We start from the raw sequence: 19,712 nt of genomic DNA on the forward strand, positions 1-19,712 counted from the left end.
TTTAGCTCAGCTTTTTCCTTTTCTCTTTTTAATGTGACTTCTTCAATACAAATTTTATGCCCGATCAAGCTGAGCACTGCAGCCATATCTACAGTTCGACTGTACCCTGTCAGCGGTGGGTTACACCTTTTTGTTTGGGGCTCTCCCACCACACAGATAATAAATTCTCCCTGAGTCATTTCAGCCATTCTCACAGAACAAGTGTCCCAGCATTTGGCCTGCCGTCTCCAGGGCCCTCTCTCGCATGGCTGAGAGCATTTCCTACATGATCTTTCTCTTTCCTTCCCTCCGCCGACAGCAGGACTGACAGACCACCTCTGTCCCAGGGTGGGGAACATCAGTGTTGGGTCAGGAGATGGGTGCATAGCTGCTAACAAGAGGGAGGGACCGTCAGTACCTGGCTTCACAAGTGGTAACGTGTCCTCCTCTCAACAAAAAGGTTCTCCAACCTCAAGAGGAGTTTCAATGCTCACAGAGAAATTAGCTCCATCCTTCCTACTCTTCCTTGTGTTCCCTTTCCTCTCTCAACACCTACTCTCCATTTCCCATCTCACCAATGCTCTTAAACATAAATATATATTTCGACGTAGTTCTCCTGGCTTACATTACTGTGGGATCAAAACCAGTTCCGTATTGTCCTCGTTCCGCTTGCATTGCCTCTGAGATTCCTCACAGTTGCCCCCAAATTGTGCAGCACGCGCCTCACCCACCCGCCTCTTTGAATCCTGTTAACGCTCTGCCTTCTCCGGGGAAGCTAATTCATCTCCTGAGTAAGGTACTAACGAACCAACTTCACAATAAGCTAACAATGGCACTGCCGCAAGACTCCCAAGTGCGGGACTCAAGAAGTTTAAAGGTGTGTAGCTCATAAAAAGTATTTATTTGTGCCACGGTGATTTCTAGGGAATTGGGCTTCGTTGCCCTAAATACTGTGTGAAATTTAGATAACCTGTTCCCTGAGAGCTTACAGTCCTTCTAGGTCCCAGTATAACAATAGTATTGCTAAGCAAGGTCTGTGCATCCTTCACTTCTGCTGAACATTGAATAATTTGTATATATTGTTTATATAGGTCAAAATGCAATTAATAACATGCAACTTGACTTTACCTATATTTAAAGCCCTTATAATTATGTGCAGTACGATTAACTAATATATAGGTCAATTATTTGTACTGTTGTTTTACAGACCAACCAAATCCGTTTATAAAACCTCAGGTGGCTCTAGGAGTCACACCACCTTATTCCCGGTTAATTTAATGGGATTTCAAGAATAAATAGTAGGCTAAAGAAAGATATCTGATGACATAAGCGAAACGTGAAAGAAAAAAATCTATTTATTAAAGGAGAATAGAGAAGGAACAAAAAACGAAAGGGTAGAGAGGAGCAGATATAACAGAGGTTGAGGGGGATCTAAGCGTTGAATACCCATCTTCTGAGACTTCTACGTAAACGTCCTATGTCTTGGAAAATTCATCCCGAGCATCTTCTTCACTAAAGGAGGCTCTGCAGCATTCCAGTTATTTGTTTTGAGATTGCAAAGAAGTTTGAGAGAATGCTACCCGAGAGCTAATTTCTTTCATAGAAGTGAAAAAGAAAAAAAAAAAGCTTAAAAGTTAGTCCTAAAGCTATAGCGTCACTAGTATGATGCCATAACAAGACACACGAGACACTGCTGTGTCTCCCCATCAGCTTTACCCTCACGTCACATCTAAGTCCATCAATTATTACCATCTCCTACAAAGTTCAATAAAAAAATAAAACTGAAAAGGACATAATATCATGAACAACAGCTCCATTTATTGGACAGTGACTGATCCAATCTGTGACAGAAAAGATCAAGCAACAGAAGGGGTTGTTAGCCTTAAAGCCTTTTGTAGTACGCTCCAGCTCTCAGCTGCTGAAAATTCAAAAGGCCATCCTGCGTACCAAAGGTAGCAAAAATGCAAGGAAAAGACACTTTAATAAAACTGTCAGATCTTGGGTGATACACTGATGAGGAAAGTGCATGTTTCGAAGAAGCGTTGGAATTTTGCCCAGAAATATCCTATAGACAAATGCACATCAGTGTTTCAAATTACTTCTGCTCACCAAGGGCCAGCTCTGTGAGTCACAAAGATGAGAGTCAAAAGGAAGTAGTCCAAAAAGTAATCAAACTGTTAAATGATAAAATGCAGCCCTTTCAGCGAACTCCTGATAAGCAGCTGGAAATTGTTTTTATTGTCACTGTTGTTTTTGAGAGGGACGTGATCTTTGAGCTGACAAGTTCTCATAATTGTGTGAAAAAATCTGTAATGAATATTCAGCTAATTTAATTGTTTTTTCTGTCATTCTTTAATGCACCCTGTAATTGAGTGTTTCTTCTTTCTATTTATTCTTGTAGTTTTGTTCTACTCAAGAGATTTACAAATTCTTGCAAAAATCCAATTTTGCTGGCCTATTTGAATGTGGAAAATCTAAATTTGATCTGAAGTTGTGTAATTAGCAGTTTTTATGTCTGTAACCTTTTCCTCCTAAAGCTTGTTTAGAGCCCAGAGCTACATTATTTTTTTTAAATTCTTTATGACAGCAACTTGAGGAACCACAAAGAAAGCCACTTAGCAGCCTACTGCTCTATCTTTATTTCTTACAAAGCCCCTGTTAGTTAGTGATGGATATGTGGTGTCTTTACACTTCTTTACTCAAAACGTGGGCAAAACCAAGATCTGCAAGTGGCAGATGTTTTGGTGGACACACCATGCCCATCCTCTTAACCTGGAAGACTCTTTGTCATTTTCTGCAGTCGTTTCCATCCCCTTCACAAGTTTATTTAAAATTGCACTGAAATATAAATATACAGTACTTTTCTTAGTTTAAACCACAAAAAAAATTTTAAATGTACTTTAAATTGGTGAACACAATCTGCCTATACATTCAAATCTTTGTAAGCTCAGACTTGTTCGAGAGCCCTTAGGTTTTCTATTGTTATCTAAATAAGCTGACAATATCTACTGTTTAATCTTCATAGAAATCCCACCTTGCTATTCAGGTCCTTTTCTCCTAACAACGGTGTTAGACCTGCAAAGAGAGGAAGTACAGAGTTCGCAACAAGTTCGTAACTCCTTACTTTGCCCCAAGACACTTGTACATTTTTTTAAGTCACACCTGTGTTTGTAATTAGAAAACGTTGCCGTCTCCTGCAGACTGGTGGGATCCTGCAAGTCGATACCAGGGTTTCCTGCGGGATCAGTCACAGTTTCCCTAATGTCCTCAATTTGCTTGTTATTTTTGTTTTATTTTTTTTTAGTAGTATATTATTCAATGAGGGGATAATAAAAGCAGCATCTTTTTCTCCTGGCACGGTTGCTCTCACTTCTACATCTAGCTTATCTTGCTAGAGTAATGTCACTTTTTCCTCTAAGAGTTTCTGTCACATTGATGAAGGTGGCAGTAAGCTCCCACTGAGAAGGACGGTTTCACCTGAGATCTTCTGCATTAGTGAGAATGTAGTTGTTCTTACGGTATGAGGAGCTCGATATTTCCAGCAAATACTCCTTTTCCCTTTAAATTGCTGCATGCAGATAGACTGCAGTGCAATGGCCAGGAATGACTTAAATGTTCGGATAACAAATGACATCTTCAGCAAAGAAGTGGGGAAAAATAAACTTTGCCAACTGTTCTTGGGCTTCCTTCACTTCGTACGTTCATCCGCAGAATAACCTGTGGCCATGCTGCCAAAGGAGAAGGGGGTTAATTGTCTCTTTATTAATGGTCAAGGATGAAACTTTACTTCCAGGACCAACAGCAAGAGCAGTGAGACTGTAATTTGTCAGCAAGAATATATTGTCCCACGAATTGTGCTGTTTGTAGTACAGGTGGTTTTCATCTCAAGGGTTAATACGCAATAAAAAGCCTTGCAGTTCAGCACGTAATGATATGCCCCTGCTGCAGCCCTCTGATTTTTAACCCTAGATTAAGGACTAGATCCAGAGTATTGGCAACTATTCATGCTGGACAATGACATTTTTGCAAAGCCCCTTGTGGTCCAAGAGCCTATCGGGAATCATGTCACCTGTGTGTGTGTTAACACGATTGAGCAACCATCCCCTTACTCAAAGAACAGTAAGCAGAACATGACAACCTCCAAAAAAAAATTGCTCCCCGAAAGAGCTTTACCCTAAAAGTCATGTGCTAGGTGGAAACCGTAACGCACTTCAGATAGGGGCTGTCGGTTCCCGGGCTTCAGGTGTGGTTTACACAGAGCCACCTCCTATCAACCTTCTCTGGATTCATGTGGTACCAACAGAATTTACCTTAAAAGCAGACCCATTGTTTCTTTCCTCCACTGAGTCAATAGCTTCACTTTTGTCAGTGCAGGATTGGTCAGTGCTTTATTCATTGCTGTATTCAACAGCACAAGTAAGATAATAAATTTGCATTGGGAGAGAATTAAACTGTAATGTCAGGTTCATCAGTTCCATCTGTGTTTGTGATCTAAATAATAAAAGAACCTCTTTCTTTCAAAATCCCTTTTGTTACTGCTATGAGATTCATTTTAGATTTATCTTTCTTTTTCTTCTCTTTTATTTCCAAAGGACATCCATTACCTTGCACTAGATAAGGGTGAATTGGCACTAGCTGAAGTGGCAAAGAAAAAGGCTAATGACATTGATGCAGAATCAATAACTACTGGAATTGGTAAGAATTAATGGTGTTTAAAAAGCTCTTTTTGTTTTAATCAATACTTGTCCTGTACAACACCGTGTTATATTTGTAGGGGAGTTATTGTTTCGATTACATTGTTTTCTTTGAAAGTGAGACAGTATTTTTTTTCATAACTAAAGAGGGAGGCTTATAAAAGTAACGCAGCTTTGCCTTTCAGTACCCACGTGAGGATTGTGTCAATGCAATAGCTACAAAGCAAAAAAAGATTTATACTGTGGCATAGAGAAAAGTTCAGGCTGTAGAAACTGAACTGAGTGAATCTGAAAATCTTTGTTCATGCCAGTGCTAAAGGCCAGGTATGGCAATCTCATCCACCTCCAAATATTTGCTCGTGCGCACTGTGCCAGGAGCTGGAGTCACATCGTTAATGCTTTGGCAGCATTCACCTAAAGCATCCACTGATGTGAACACAGGCTCTGTAGTAACAGCTTTGCATGCAGGTGGAATTCTTGCAGTTCCATAAGGAATTATCGATGCAAAAATTGCAGAGTTAGACTCATAGCTCAAACACAGACAACTTTTCAGGCGGGGGAACTCACAACTCATTCACTTTCTCTTTGTGTTGCCATGAAGAGATGTATGCAAATGCGTAGACCATTCTGACTTCAGGTCTATGGCACCAACCAGGCAGAAGGTGTCTAAGTCTAGGTAGCTGCCTACAGCAGAGAGAAAGTAGACAAAGGGAAAAGAAAGAAAACAAAATGTTTTTATAAAATATGCACAGTGTTGTTTTGCTTATTCTACAGCGTCTTTGAATATTAGAGGAAATCACTGAGCTTTTGTCCTTTTCCCATGCCAAAAAAAGCAGAATATGATTAAGACTCAGAAGAAGTCACAAAACCTTTGAGACCTTTGGGAAACACAGGATTCTTTTAGAACTGTACATCTCGGTGTTTACCCAGAGCATGCAAACAAATGCCGTTCAAATATATAGAAATGCAGAGAGGGAGGGGGTGTGTTTGTTTCTACATATTGTATATATATATTTCTATATATTCTATAAACCCATGACTTTCCAGGCTGCGCAGTACAGTATCACCTCCTTCCCTCTGCAGTAGAGTAGAAATCAAGCAGTGCCTGTCCTGAACTCTTTTTTTTCAGGGTCTTTCTTTTTCAATCTTAGGTCAACTCTAGCATATTTTGGGCTTTTGCTCAAGATGGCCCCACAGCTGGGCCTTTGGTCAAGCCCTTTCACCACTGGAATTGCCAAAAATTACATTTGTTTCAGTCATCTGTTACTGGGCTCTCTTTAAAGTATAGAGTTACATCTCCCTGCCTTTCTTTTCTCTTACTTCTTCAGCAGTTTGTCCTCTGCACTTAATATAACTAAGATACCTAAGACTTACCTCTGATCACTATCTTTGCTATTACACTTAATCCAGAACACGTAAGCCTTAATGTGTGTCTTCGTTTAATTCCCTGCAAACTAACGCTGTTACTAGGTTTCTGAAGTTAGGCTATTTTAAAATTTACTGAGAGCTTTGTGGAGTGTTATAGACACACAGGCAAAGAGAGGGATAGGGAAGGAACCTCACTTGGGTCTTACTTGCGCATCAGATATAATACACGTGTTACTACCTTTCAGTTATAAATGTGCAGGCACGCAGTCTTCCCCTCCTTCCAAGCAGTCCTACAGCTACCTCTGTAATGCCCCATAAGAATAGTTATTAAAGTCATTTTAGATGATAAAGTCTTTAAAGCGTTCTCAGTTGCTGAATAATTAACTATCAGAATGATTTAAAATACTTTTCAGTGCCCCTGGGACAAACTGTCACTGAGGTTCAGTCTATAGACAGTAATGAATTTGCATCCAGTTCATTTTATATGAAAATAAACAGAAATCTCCCAGGAGTTCGTTTCACTGCAGATTGGATCTCATCTTAGACATGTGAAATCTCAGTTGCATGTTTTGTTTTGTTGTACTTTATTCCAATGTCCTTTCTTGATGATGTTTTTATTTCGTAAACTGTTGTTAGCAAAAAAGGTGTCATGAGGCATGAACTTTGTGGACCCAGTGAAAACAGGTAACAAGTGCTTTATGTGTAAATTAATCTCTTTACCCAACATTTTGAGAAGGGAAGAAAAACTCATGCCGGAGTCAGAGGCTTTAAAATGCAGTTTCAACCTAATCTCTGTCCCCCAACCGTCTCCTTGGTCAGCCCTCTTCATCCCGTCCCTGCTCTCTGAGGCTTTCAGCCACTCAGTTCACCAGCGGTCACGCTTCCCACATCAAACCCCAAACTTCTTGAGCACCCACTTCAGGCTTCTACAGGAAGGCAGCAAACAGAGGCAACACAGTGCGATCGGTGCTATTGATCCCACGTAATACTGAACACCACCATAGATAACACCTGGCCTCTCTACAGCATGCTTCACATATGTATTACAGTATAATGTTTGGTCCTAAATAGTACAAATGTGAACCGTTCCCGTATATCAACATCTGATGATGTTTCCAGAGCTAGCCCATCCCCAAAACTCAGCTCAGCACCACTTGAAAACAACATGAGTCAGTGCTCCTGGCTTATTCCCAAGCCCTTGAGAGTGCTTCATCTTGCCCCAGATATATTTAATTTGTCAAGATGTTTCTGCGTACAGGGCTCACTTCAAACATAATATATTTCAAACTCAGACTTTTGGAAAAGTTTCAAGCTCCTACAAATGATGTAGAACGACAATATAATTTCAGCTTGAATTTATAGATGTCATCCAGAGTTCTGTAATCATTGGTAGATTCCTCACATGTTTTAGAACGAGATTCGTTGTCAAGATAAAACTAGAAATAGATTGATTATTTTTAAAATTTCTGAATTTTAGTTCTTCTCAGTTCTTCACGTGACCGTGGTTTGCTATAGACTGTTTTGAAGAAGCCACCATGAAAGCTAAGAATGTCTAGGTGAGTGTGGTAAAAGCACCCGTAGTCCTTCAGAGCACCGTGGTTTTGTGACAATATAGCTGAGCGAGACGAGGTGTCCGGGGAGCCTGGTTCTATGGGTTTGGCAGAATCAGGTATTTTGTCCAACCGATTAAAACCTTCTGAAGAAAATTATTCTCATAAGATTTTATGTTTGACAGCCTGTGAAAATGCATCTCAGGGCATGAGAATATTGAAGTAATGGTATCATGCATCTCAGAGACCGCATTAGCTCTCTCCTCTTTCCCCACTCCCATTTGATCAGCAGACCGGTGGCCGTACGTACTGTGGTTTCCTCTGCCAAAGATTTCCCATTGGATTATTTCTGTAGTAGATCTACGGGTTCCTTAACGAGGTCAGGGAGTTCTCATTTAGCCTGGCCTGAAATACATTCTGTGCACCTCACTTCGCTTGATTGAAGCAGAGGTGTCTTTCTTCGGTATTGACAATATTTGCAGGCTCACTAATAAATTCTGTTTTATGGGTGTAGCCTCAGATATATTCTCTCCTGGAACACAAGTAACCAGGTCTGATATTGTCTGGGGTGGAAAAGTGCTGTAAACTCGTAGGTTGCTAATGTAAAACTTGAGTTGCAAAGAACTGACACGGCACAGCCTGTTGAGAAATGCCATAACTAATAATGATCACGGAGGTGAAGAACTCAGCCTTTCAGACATCATTGCTCAATGAATATCCAACAAAGAGCATATGTAGTCAGTGTCAGAAAGTTTCCCAAGGCCAACTTCCAACAAATTACATTAGGGCCTAGCAAGATGATTTTAACCTTCAAATCAATAGCTTTCATCCAAAAGGGATTCGTGTTGTGACAAGACAGATAACTGCTGCATAGTTGAAAGGCAAATTGGGAAACCTTGTATTTCAACTTAGAATTAAATTCAGAATATTAGTAATGCTAATGTTTAGGCAACATTTCTAACAGAGGTATCTTAATAAAAACACTGATGGTGAGATAATCGCATTGTTCTGAAATGCTAGATGGGACTGACGAACATTTTGATGTTAGCGCTTGAGGTTTTTCCACTTAAAACAGAAATTTAAAACATTTCTGGAAATATTCCATAATGTTTGCAAGTGAGATAGGCAATCTTATCAGTTCTCACAGAGGCAGAGGTCTAATTTCCCACACTGTTCATAAAATGACATTCAAAATGTAGAAGCCTTAAATGTTTCCCCTTACTGGCGAGGAACAGCACCAGTTTGAATCATAAGTGGAGAATTTATTCATTTCTTCTTAGTTGTGGGATAGTATTTTGTATCGAATGGCTTACATGTTCTTTGTGGTAATTAATAATGACACATGATGTAGTGTTTTGTCTTCCATACGGACTGTCTGAGATACCAGTCTGGTCTTGCATCCAGTCTGCTGCCTCCAAATCACTTGCCATTTCCTCAAGGTCTTCCCCTGTTCCTGACACTCCTGGTGAGCCTGCTTGCATTTCAATACTGTGTTTAGAATTGTCCCCCTGTTCCTGTAGCCTTCTCTGGCCCTGCATTAGCCTAGTTGGTAACATTTCTTCCTCTGCTGATCCGTAGTGACTCCTTTCATCTATGGAGCAACAGGCTTCTTTCTCACCCTCATGTACCCTCTCCGATGGTGATGGTAAAGCCTTCTTCATTCCCTACTCTTCTTTGGCGTGCTCTTCTTTCTCTTGCTATCAAGTTTCAAGTTAACTGAGAATCTTTGCCTTCTATTTCACTGTGTAACACGTTTGTGGCATGCTGAAAAGATATCATCCAGTGCAGAGATGAACCGTGATCTGGAAGATCTTGGGGGACACCTGTTTATGCTCCAGCTTTTTGGAGCTCTGCTCCCTTCAGTGTAAGCATTAGGTGTCCTATTTATTTATTTACATTTTCAGTTTTAAGTCAATCAAAACCCTCTGGAATCAAATCCTTTGCTTTTGTTTTTCTAATAATGTGACCTTTTCCCAGGAGAGCCAGAAAAACATTTATAATGAAAAACGTTTTTTAAGTATGATTGGCAGCTAACCTATGGTAAGAAATTAGTTTCCACAAGCACTTTCTTAATTTTGTGCCACACGAGTGTCTGTGAAGATCCATAGTCATTTGAAATCATTTAACTGTCCTCACGTGTACGCTCTCTTGCACATAGGAAGCCACACAGAGCGTTTGATACAGAGCCCACTAAACACAACGAAAAGATTTCCACCATCTTCAGTGAGCTTTGGACGGGTATTTTATCAAGTAACAAGCTCATGTGTAGGCCTGGCATTACCAGAACTCCTGCCCTCTACAAAAAAAAAAAAAAAGGCAAAGAGCCTGGTCTGGAAGGATGCTCTGCTTGATGTAGACTGCTTGAGTCCCTGGGTTTCAAGAGGAGGAGGTGGCTCACGGTGTGGAAGCCTGTTACAGTGGTGGTTCTGGCATACCTTCCTCATTGGGAGTGTGATGATGTGTTCCCATGTAACTATGGATCTGCTGAACCTTCTTCTTTACTCTGATGTTTAGCCTTTTGTTAATTACGGTTTTAATTTTCCAACCAGTGGTGAGGATTTGACACTATGGAGAGGTTACAGGCAGTAATTGCTCCCCTCCTTGTGCTCTTTTCAAGAAGTGGAGTCATTTGTTTCACTTAAGGCCCATAGTGATGCCAAACTATTTTTGGCTCCACCCCATCTCACCTCTCCGCTTGCTTATGTCATGATGTCAGTTTTGATCTATACCTTCCCACTGCTAGACAGCTTTGCCTAAAGACATAATCCTCAGCCCCTAATAATTATAAGTACATCAAAGGCTGGCTGGTTTGCTTAGCTGCAGAGGTCTACACAAAGATCCGTGTATCTTCACTTGAAAGAGACTTACAGTTTTGTGTCAAGCTTTAGAGTAACTGTGCCATTCCATTTTTTCCCCTTCCGTATCGTGACATATTCTTGCCCACTATGGAACTTGATCTAAAAAGGGCCACTATATGCCTGAAATGAAGACTCTATTCTCCTTATATTTTCATTTTAATGATCCTCATATTTTGTAATATCTGTCAGCAGTAAAATTAGGTCCTATTTCATATGAAAAAGTCTTGCCAAGAAGTCATAGATTAACCATTTTTTGCCTTCATTTTAAATGATGCGTTGAGTAGAAAAAAAAAGAAAACTCAGTAACTGGAAGAGCCAGTCAATTTTTTTTTGTATCTGTAGCCACACACTGTGACTGGTTTATAAACAAAACAAAACAAATATTACAGTATTTCCAAATTCTGGAAATTGAAAGGAGTTGTCTGTGTTTGATCTTTATTTAATCTACTAGCAATTAGGTTATTGCAAGGTATGCGAGGTCTCTCGTCTCAGATCTTTTCAGTGTATTTCCATCTTATCCCTCTAACCTCCGGCAAAGTTGATGCACGTCGACAATAGAGAATGGATGACACTAATTACCAAGTAAATAACTTTTTTTTTTTTTCTGTGGCAACGTATCAAGAAATAAGTTACAAAAGTTAAAACAATTCACAGAGATACTCCTTGGGTGATCGTGTCCCATGATAAAGAATAGTTCAGCATAAAAGATCTCGAAGGGTTGCCCATGGCACAGCATTGAAGTAAAGAGAAACAAGTCAGTATTTAAGTATCCGTTGATACTGCAGCTAGGAATTTAAGTAGGAATTTGACTTCTCAGCTCTGACTCTGTAGACTGAAGTCAATTTAAATGAAAAACACGCATAGTTTAAATGACTGTTGACACAAACTATCAGAGAAATTGATGCAGAGAAAGTGTCTTTGCATGGAGACTAAATGAATACCTTTCTGGGAAATAGGTTTTAGCCAAATACAATTTATGCATTAGTCAAACACAAGTTTTTCTGGCTTGGTGTAGGATACCTGGATGGAATTTAATGGCCTCTAATTCACTGTAGGTCAAACTAGATGATTTACACTGTATCATTATAGTATAATATTCATATGTTCTGGATTCCAGTCTTGCCTACAGCTCTGTGAAAAAGCCCCTGGTAAATCTCCCATTAGCTTCAAAAGGCCCACATGTAGGCTGAAAGGCTGCAGTTAAAAGCCACATAATGTATATTCACACATCTTGCAGTGTGCACGTGTGTGTGCACCTAAGTGGGTGTTATATTTACACATACACAGCCAAAATCTGGCCAGTCATAAAAATAGCTCCAAATCTGAACGCAAGACCTGGATTAATTATTACGTATTTATATTTTGCTTCATGACATCAACAGCCACAGAATCCACTGCTGCTTTTCTTTTCTTTTCTTTTCTTTTCTTTTCTTTTCTTTTCTTTTCTTTTCTTTTCTTTTCTTTTCTTTTCTTTTCTTTTCTTTTCTTTTCTTTTCTTTTCTTTTCTTTTCTTTTCTTTTCTTTTCTTTTTTCTTTTCTTTTCTTTTCTTTTCTTTTCTTTTCTTTTCTTTTCTTCTCTTTTCTTCTCTTTTCTTCTCTTTTCTTCTCTTTTCTTCTCTTTTCTTCTCTTCTCTTTTCTTCTCTTTTCTTCTCTTTTCTTCCCTTTCCTTTCCTTTCCTTTCCTTTCCTTTCCTTTCCTTTCCTTTCCTTTCCTTTCCTTTCCTTTCCTTTCCTTTCCTTTCCTTTCCTTTTTTTCTCTTCTCTTCTCTTCTCTTCTCTTCTCTTCTCTTCTCTTCTCTTCTCTTCTCTTCTCTTCTCTTCTCTTCTCTTCTTTTCTTTTTTCTTTTTTCTTTTTTCTTTTCTCCTCTTCTCTTCTCTTCTCTTCTCTTCTCTTCTCTTCTCTTCTCTTCTCTTCTCTTCTCTTTTTTTCTTTTCTTTTCTTTAGGAACAAGAAATAATGGCAGTGGGAGGTGCTTCCATAATTGCTGGTGCTGGCTGGGAGCTGCCTATCCATGCGCTCACAGTGTGTCAGAGGCACCTTTGTCTCGCACACCCTCGAGCCATCCTTCAGCCTCTGGTTTTCTGCTGGGGGACTCACTGGCTGCGTTTCTCCACGCTGAAAAAAAAGAGTTGGCAAAACACATACTTGCCTGGCAGTTGGTATGTGTTTTGTCCTGTTTGCTCTGCGTAATGTAACGTGATGTGACAGGCTGCAATTCATCACATCAGTGGCCTGACAGCAGAGGAATTGAAAAGAGGGATAATGGTGGGCTGGCGCAAGGTGCCAATTTAATGTTTGATGGTAATATTTCAACATTGAGTCCTTTTTATGATGGCCTACCGAAGAATGAGCACCAAATATTCCCCATGCAGGTGAGTTTTAGAAGTGGTCAGATATCAGCCAACATCAGCAGAAGGCTGGAGATTCCTGTGCTCAGCAGGATCAGCTTTTGTCAATCTGAGAATCTTTGCACATCTGGTTTCTGATCAAACAAACAAACAAAAACATTGAAGGACTATTTGTTTACTGCCTCCTCTTCCACCACACTCCCCAGCCACACCACGGGCCTTTAAGTGGGGACACCGTAGAATTGCTGATGGCAAATTCAGGGGTTGAGGCTCTTTTCTTCCAAAGACTGCTGCACATGGGATGGCTTGACCGTTCACCCCTGAAAAAATCCCACAACAAAAGCCAAGGTGTTCGACGACCTGATGTTAGCTCTTGTTGAATGCTCTCAGCCTAGCACCACCGAGTCCCCTGTTAAAATCCCGTCTCGGGGCTGATGACGTTCTAATCAGGATATCGCTGGCCAAAGCCGTAAGGGGCCCGAGAGTAAGCTTTGCACCCATCGCTGCTGTCAGTCTTGCACTTTGTAAAGTGCCAAACTGGGCCAGAAGAAGAAAAGAAATGGGCTGTTTAAGAAAAAGCGTTGGTGAAAAACTGATCAACAGTGCCTAATACAAGGCAGTAAGTACATCCAGAATTAATGCTTTTTTCTTCCCTCAGCATACACTCTGTATTCCATTTCAGCTATTTGAAATACCTTTGCCCTAAATATTCTTCCTGTTGGTTAGTCTGCACCAAGACTTTTTACTTTAAATCTCAGTGCCATGAGGCTCTTGTGCAACTCTTGAACTCAGGTTGGACGGGGCTTTGAGCAACCTGGTCTGGTGGGAGGTGTCTCTGCCCAGGGCAGGAGGCTGGAACTAGAGGATCTTTAAGTTCCCTTCCAACCCAAACCATTTTATGATTCTGTGATTCATGCATGAATAATATCTGCCCTTCGATAATATTTTTCACAGCATTCAAGATACCAAAATTCCTGGCTCATGCTAGATTTCAAACTGTAAAATTCAATCTTAAAAGAAGATTGTGAGGCAGCACTGGTTATCTCTGCAACACTGATATTATGAAATGGCAAAATATTATAATATGATGAAAAGATATCATTAATAATAGCTTATACACATGTATGGTGATCATTATAATTAGTTAGTCCCACCTTTTCATCTTTATGATAACCAAAGATGCAAGAGCCACTTGATTTTTGCCTCCTGCCCCCCTGGCCTGGCTGTGACACCCGCCTTCCCCGGGAGCTCGGCTCCCCCCAGCATGCTTGTCCCTGCTTCTCCTCTGGGCACAGCTTCCACCCTCCCCCTTGCCCGTATTTAAAGTGATCCCTTTTGGATGTGTTGGCGAGGCTGTGTTTGATGTCAGCTGGCCCTGCCTGACTCCACCAGCCCTGTCTGGGTGGTGCTCGGAGCTCAGTTTGACTTCTCCTAAGGAAGGGGTGGCAGGAGCTACAAGGACTTTCCTACTGTCCTTCACCAGTGATGGCTCTGAGCACAGTTTTGAAGTCCTTGCATACCACAAGATCAGGGAAAAGTCAGGGTATAGTTCTCACATAAATTAGATCCCATGGATCACTTAACTGATAGTTTAAAAATTTTCACTGTAAAGGAACATGGAAGACAATAGTCTTTCCTATAGAATTACATGAAAAACCTGTGCATGGCTTCTATTTTTATTTTTTTTTTCAGAAATATAACACTGTTTTATAACAACTGCTAGCTTATATTTTTTCCTTGATGTGACCTACCTTCTGACCTTCTGCTACATCACACTATGGTTATTCATGTACCTCTGCTAAATTTAGTCATTTCCTCTGCTGATGTTCTTACTGCTGAAGATCCCCCCTGGAGATATCCAGATACGCATCAAGTGAAGAGGAGATTCTGGGGCCACCCCAGAGACCTTGCAGAGTAACTGCAGGTCTTGCTCTTACGTCACCTGGAAGCGTTGCTGCTCCTGAACCATCAGGAGCCTCAGATGAGCTCACCCTCAGACCATGCCATGTAACCCATGGAAGGAAGGATTTGGGACCCAGTCCCAAAATCCTTCTCCTGAATCATCACCTGGAGCCCATTGCTAAATTTTGCCACACCTCTGCCTAAATAATACGAGCTTTTATTAACCAGATGAAAGATTATGGCTACAATTAATTATTTATTTTACTACATAGGATGCATTGCGGCCGGGGAAAAACAGCCACAAAGTGCTTACCTTAGGCTTTTAGCCACCAAATGTTTAGCTCTCAGGTGCGGATATGGAGCCTGTGTGGGCATGGTCTGCTGCAACGCAAGCCCAGATTGTCCTGCCGACTGGGCTGCTCTTGCCTCTTAGGGATGTCAGGGAAGAATTAGGACCACAGCACTCCATCATGGTAATAAACAGGATTTTAATAGTCAAGCATTCCAGAAAAATTCGTTATTTCCTCAAAAATTTCTGAAGGAAGCATGAGCTTTAGCCAATAATACATTTTCCTATATTATTATCAGCTACACTGTCCCAGCGTATTCCCTTGTGTGCCTGAGAGCTTTGCTGCCCACTCCTCGGGAGCAGAAATGACACAGCAAGGCAGGGACTGGACGAGATTAGACCTTTCCTGCCATCACCAACCTACTGGATGACTTTGGGCAGCCTGTTTTAGCCTTCAGTGCTTTTGTCTCCCTTCTGGGGACTGCGTGGGGTCTCTGTGACAGGCTGCCCATCCTTCGGGCAGCATCCAAGCCCCGGGCCACAGCCCTTCACTCTTGTCACGCTAATTCAGTGCTGCACCCTCAGCCGATGTCGCCTTTCCGTCACTGCCCTCCCAGAGGTTAACCATTTTCTAACCTCACTTATTTTCTATAATTTGAAGGAATTTTTACAACATAGGGGGGAAACACAGCCCTGGGAAATCAGCTGTAATACTCTAGTTCGTATCTGCCATTAGGTGTCAGTGTGACAGCAACCATGGCTATTCTGGGGTGTGCGGGGATGCCACCCCATCCTAAACTTCTCTTTTTCGACTCAGAGAAAAGGCACTGTGCAACTGAGAGGAAGGAGAAGGTGGAAGAAGGCAAGAGACATTTTATTTCAGGTTTTTCCGTCACCTAATTGAAGTTATTCACGAACAGATACGTCTGTTCGCATTTCATCCCGTGCATCTCGCCTTCCTGGTGCTGCTATTGTCAAAGAAGTGTAATGTTTGCAAAACCAGGACAAAAACTTCTGCACACACTGATCTGACACCCTATTTTAGGGCTAAAGAAACAGTAATTCTCAGTCTGCAGGAGGTAAACTGCTTTGCCCACGTGCAAATGTTAAATTGCACATGTAAGTTGATGCCTGCCGATACTGATGCTTATGGATGGGTCCTGCACAAGCAGGTTAAAATACTGTATTAGAAAAACGACTAATAGTTCCACTCATTCAGAAGAAAAGGATATAAAAACTTAAAAGCTAGTTTTAAAGTGAGTTTTTGTGTCTGAAATAGTACCTTATTTTGGTGTATCAGTGGTACGCATGGTGAAGAAATAGTAAAAACATGACATATATAAAGGAGTTTGCAGTTGTTTTCAAACAAAGTTTCAGGCACTTCCCAAAATGAGATGGCAAAGGTGGCAAACATGGTTTTTGGTTACGTGGGAGTTTTGAAAGTTGGTACAATTTTAAAATAAAGTAGTTTGGGGGAAAAAAAGTATTTTTAGCAGAAAATGAATTTTTAAAACATTCTTCAGTTGCCTCTAGTATTGAGAATACCCCAAGTGCTTGTAGGAGAGCGGGTTTTGGCCTCGTGTTTGGAACTGGAAATGTTTCCAGCATTAACATTAATCAGATTTAGATCAGGTCAACATAATGGCGGATTCAGGCTGGCTGTCACCGGGATCAGGGAACCTGTCGAGCGAGAAGATCACTTGGATTCAGCTTTGCCTTCCTCTTTCCTCCTTTGAGATGGAAGAGATTGTGAGCATCGCTTAAATTTGGTGTTTAATTGTGGTGTTTGTTTTTTTTTTATATATTGATAGATTAAATCTTGAGTAGCATCGTGCTGTTGTGATGCTTTTCTTTGAGCTACTTCCAGTTTTCTAGCGAGTGTGTGGCACAGGAGTGGTTAGTCCTGAGGATGCCTGCACAGCCCGGCAGAATCCCAGCCAAGGTGAGGATCCTCAGGTACCATCTCTGCCTCAAGTTCCCCAAGTTGCCGAGCTGCAGTTCTCTTCAGGAGGGCAAAGACTTCCTTCCTCTCTTCAAGAGGGCAAAGATTCGGTAGCCCTGTGTGTCGTGTGTCGTCCCCCCCAGCCCTTCAAGTTCAGGGTGGGGAAAGGAAAACCTCATGAGCCAATTTGACCTTGTCTTTATAGTAGATCGTTATAGGCACTAGGAATAGAAAAGATGCCCAATTAAATGGCTAATACAAGATGGTGAGTAATCTTTGAGCATTTTCATATTAAAGAGTTGCCACGATGATGTTCTTCCACTCCTTCGAAAGCTGTCTCCTATACTTTAGTTCCCTTGCACCCTGTCTCTCTTTTGCTTTGCATCATCTTAAATAGCAGTGATTAAACCTTTCTTTGTATCCATTCTGGTAGGGGCTTGAAAGTTCCTGCTATCCTACACTTCTGGTTTGCTTTCAGAAATATATATTGAAGAGCTCTGTATTTTCACATATGGTTACAGACCAGGTTCTTCTTCTTCTTGGTGGTGGAGCAGATGAAAACACCAGCTTTAAACTGAGCACTGTTCTTGTAGAGGGAGTATTGGTTCGAGCTGCTCTTTTCAGATCAGAAAGGATCATGCTGACAGTTTCCCTCCAACTGATCCCTTCTCCCTGCCATGGGCTGGGTCCTAAACCAGTCCAAAAGATGTCTCACAAAGCGTGAAGTGCAAGGAAGGGTTTCCAGCCGAAGGCAGAGAAGAGGCAGAGGGAGCAGTGTCCGGCTGTAAGGAAGGACTATGAGGAGACAGTAATGACCAGGCAGACAGTAAACATCCCTGGGTGATGCACATCCGTGTGAGAAGGGCTGGTGGTGGCATGTAAGGGAAGAAAAAGATCACTGTGGCAATGCAGGAATGCGGAAAGATGCTTTGTGAGGGCAAACTTTCCCTGTTGAACATTAATTGCTTTCCATGGATACAAAATGCACTGTAAGTGATGAAAGGAGTGGCTGACAGGCAATGCTGTATTCAACAGATATCAGAGAATGCAGTCTAGGTTAATTACCTTCTCTTAAAAAAAATATTAACGCTTTTTTTCTGAAAAGGTGAGCATCTGTCTGAATCTTATCTCCAAACTCCTGTTGTCTACTTCAATGAGAAGAGGAGCTAGAAAGGGAAAGAAATGGGGCGGGGAGGGGACTCCGGCAGGAGCGATGGTGGTTTTTATTTTCCCCTGGCACCAAGCGTCAGCTCTCTGCCTCGCTTCCCATGGACTTTCCTCCTGGTTACCTTCAGAAGCACAACCAGCGCCAGGAGCTTCCCACAGCTCCCTCTGGGGCTCTGAGCTTCCCAAGTGGCAGCCGCAGCCGCTGAGGGAGTTTATTTAAATGGCCAAGGAGAAAGTATTTGTGTTTGCAGAAGGCAGTGTATAGTGTAAACTACCTCCCTGAGGTTTAAAAAAAAAAAAACGAAACAAAACAAAACAACAAAAGCAAAAACACAAACAAACCACTCTGGTATTCATGACACACTGCAATTGAGGGATACCAGTCAGATGGAGATCTTCCCAGGGAGTGGAAGGAACTTTTTTGTTTTGTTTTTTTTTTTTCCTGGGAAACCCACTGACTATGAGCATATTAGTCTGGCAGAGACCAGAAAGCAACGCAACGTTTTGCAATTTGGGCTTTGTTTACAGACAGTATTCCCATTTTTCCCCATTAGATTAGGCAACTAACCGGTCCTGAGCTTTTCTTCATTAAAAGAAAAAGAAAAAAAAAAAAAAGAAACAAAATACCCTCCTTTTAATAAGCGTGTGCTTCACACTTTCAAACTTCAACAGCGTAGAATTTTCAACAGCCTGGGGATGAAAAACCCACTGTTTCTACAAGGTTGCATTTCTGCCGGGCGTAGCGTGACCCCTTGAGGTTTTCCCCTCTAAATTCGTCTCTCCTCGTGGTAAGGGGCGGGAGGGAAAGCGTCGACCCATCAAGGGCCGGGGGGGTGTGCAGTTTCAGCCGCCGATAGGGTCACATTGGCTTTTTTAAGGCCTTTGGGCAGCCGGATCAGGAGATGTGCGGGTGGTTATCGGCAAGTCTCTGCCGGCGCGGGTGAGCGACGGGCCGTGAATGCCGATCGGGGAAGACCTGCCCTTATATCTGCTCCGGTGGCTTTATTAGCCACACCTCTCCTGTAAATTGTAAAGTGTCAGTCAGGGCGCTCCAGAGATGGTTAAAACAAGACGTGCTCTAATACCACAACGTCTTTTATGCCCCAGTGCCTGGAGGTGCCTTTGGAAAATGCATCCAAGCTTTTTCTGGTATTGTAGGATTTCGCCAAGAGAGACTGAGCAGAGCGCTGTGTAGGTGTCATTAAGAGAGGTTAGCAAAAGGATGGATATCGTGTGCGTGTATACATATATATATACGTGCGTGCACACACGACTTCCATATACACACATCACAATAAAGTGTTAGCCTTCGCAGCCTTAAACCAATGCGTTGGTACCTGCTGGGCAGCACGTTTTTCTGTGCGTCGCACCGGTGTTGCTCATTTTCTCTGCAGGTGCACGCACCCCCGGCCCCATAAAACCTTGGCCCTCCTTTTATGAAAACTTACCCAAGAAATTCCCAGCGCAGTACCCTAATTCTTAAAGCGCGAAAGGTGTCATAGAAAGCCAGTATTTTTAAAAGGACTGAAAAAAAATATATAAGCATTTTCTATTTTGATACATGGAAAGCAGGCTCCTGGTAGACTCCGCAGGTATTCAGCTCATTGGTATCAG

General features: G+C 41.6%; 1 protein-coding gene across 1 annotated transcript in view; it reads left to right on the top strand.

Moving 5' to 3' along the window:
• WDPCP (WD repeat containing planar cell polarity effector) overlaps positions 1 to 19,712 on the top strand; it is a 162,979-nt gene that overhangs the window by 111,640 nt on the left and 31,627 nt on the right. Inside the window, exon 15 of the mRNA XM_074150725.1 lies at positions 4,572 to 4,674. Within this exon, the coding sequence (XP_074006826.1) occupies positions 4,572 to 4,674 (103 nt within the window). The remainder of the gene's footprint in view (positions 1 to 4,571; positions 4,675 to 19,712) is intronic.

This window comes from Numenius arquata, chromosome 7 (assembly GCF_964106895.1).
Source record: "Numenius arquata chromosome 7, bNumArq3.hap1.1, whole genome shotgun sequence".
Lineage (NCBI taxonomy): Eukaryota > Metazoa > Chordata > Aves > Charadriiformes > Scolopacidae > Numenius > Numenius arquata.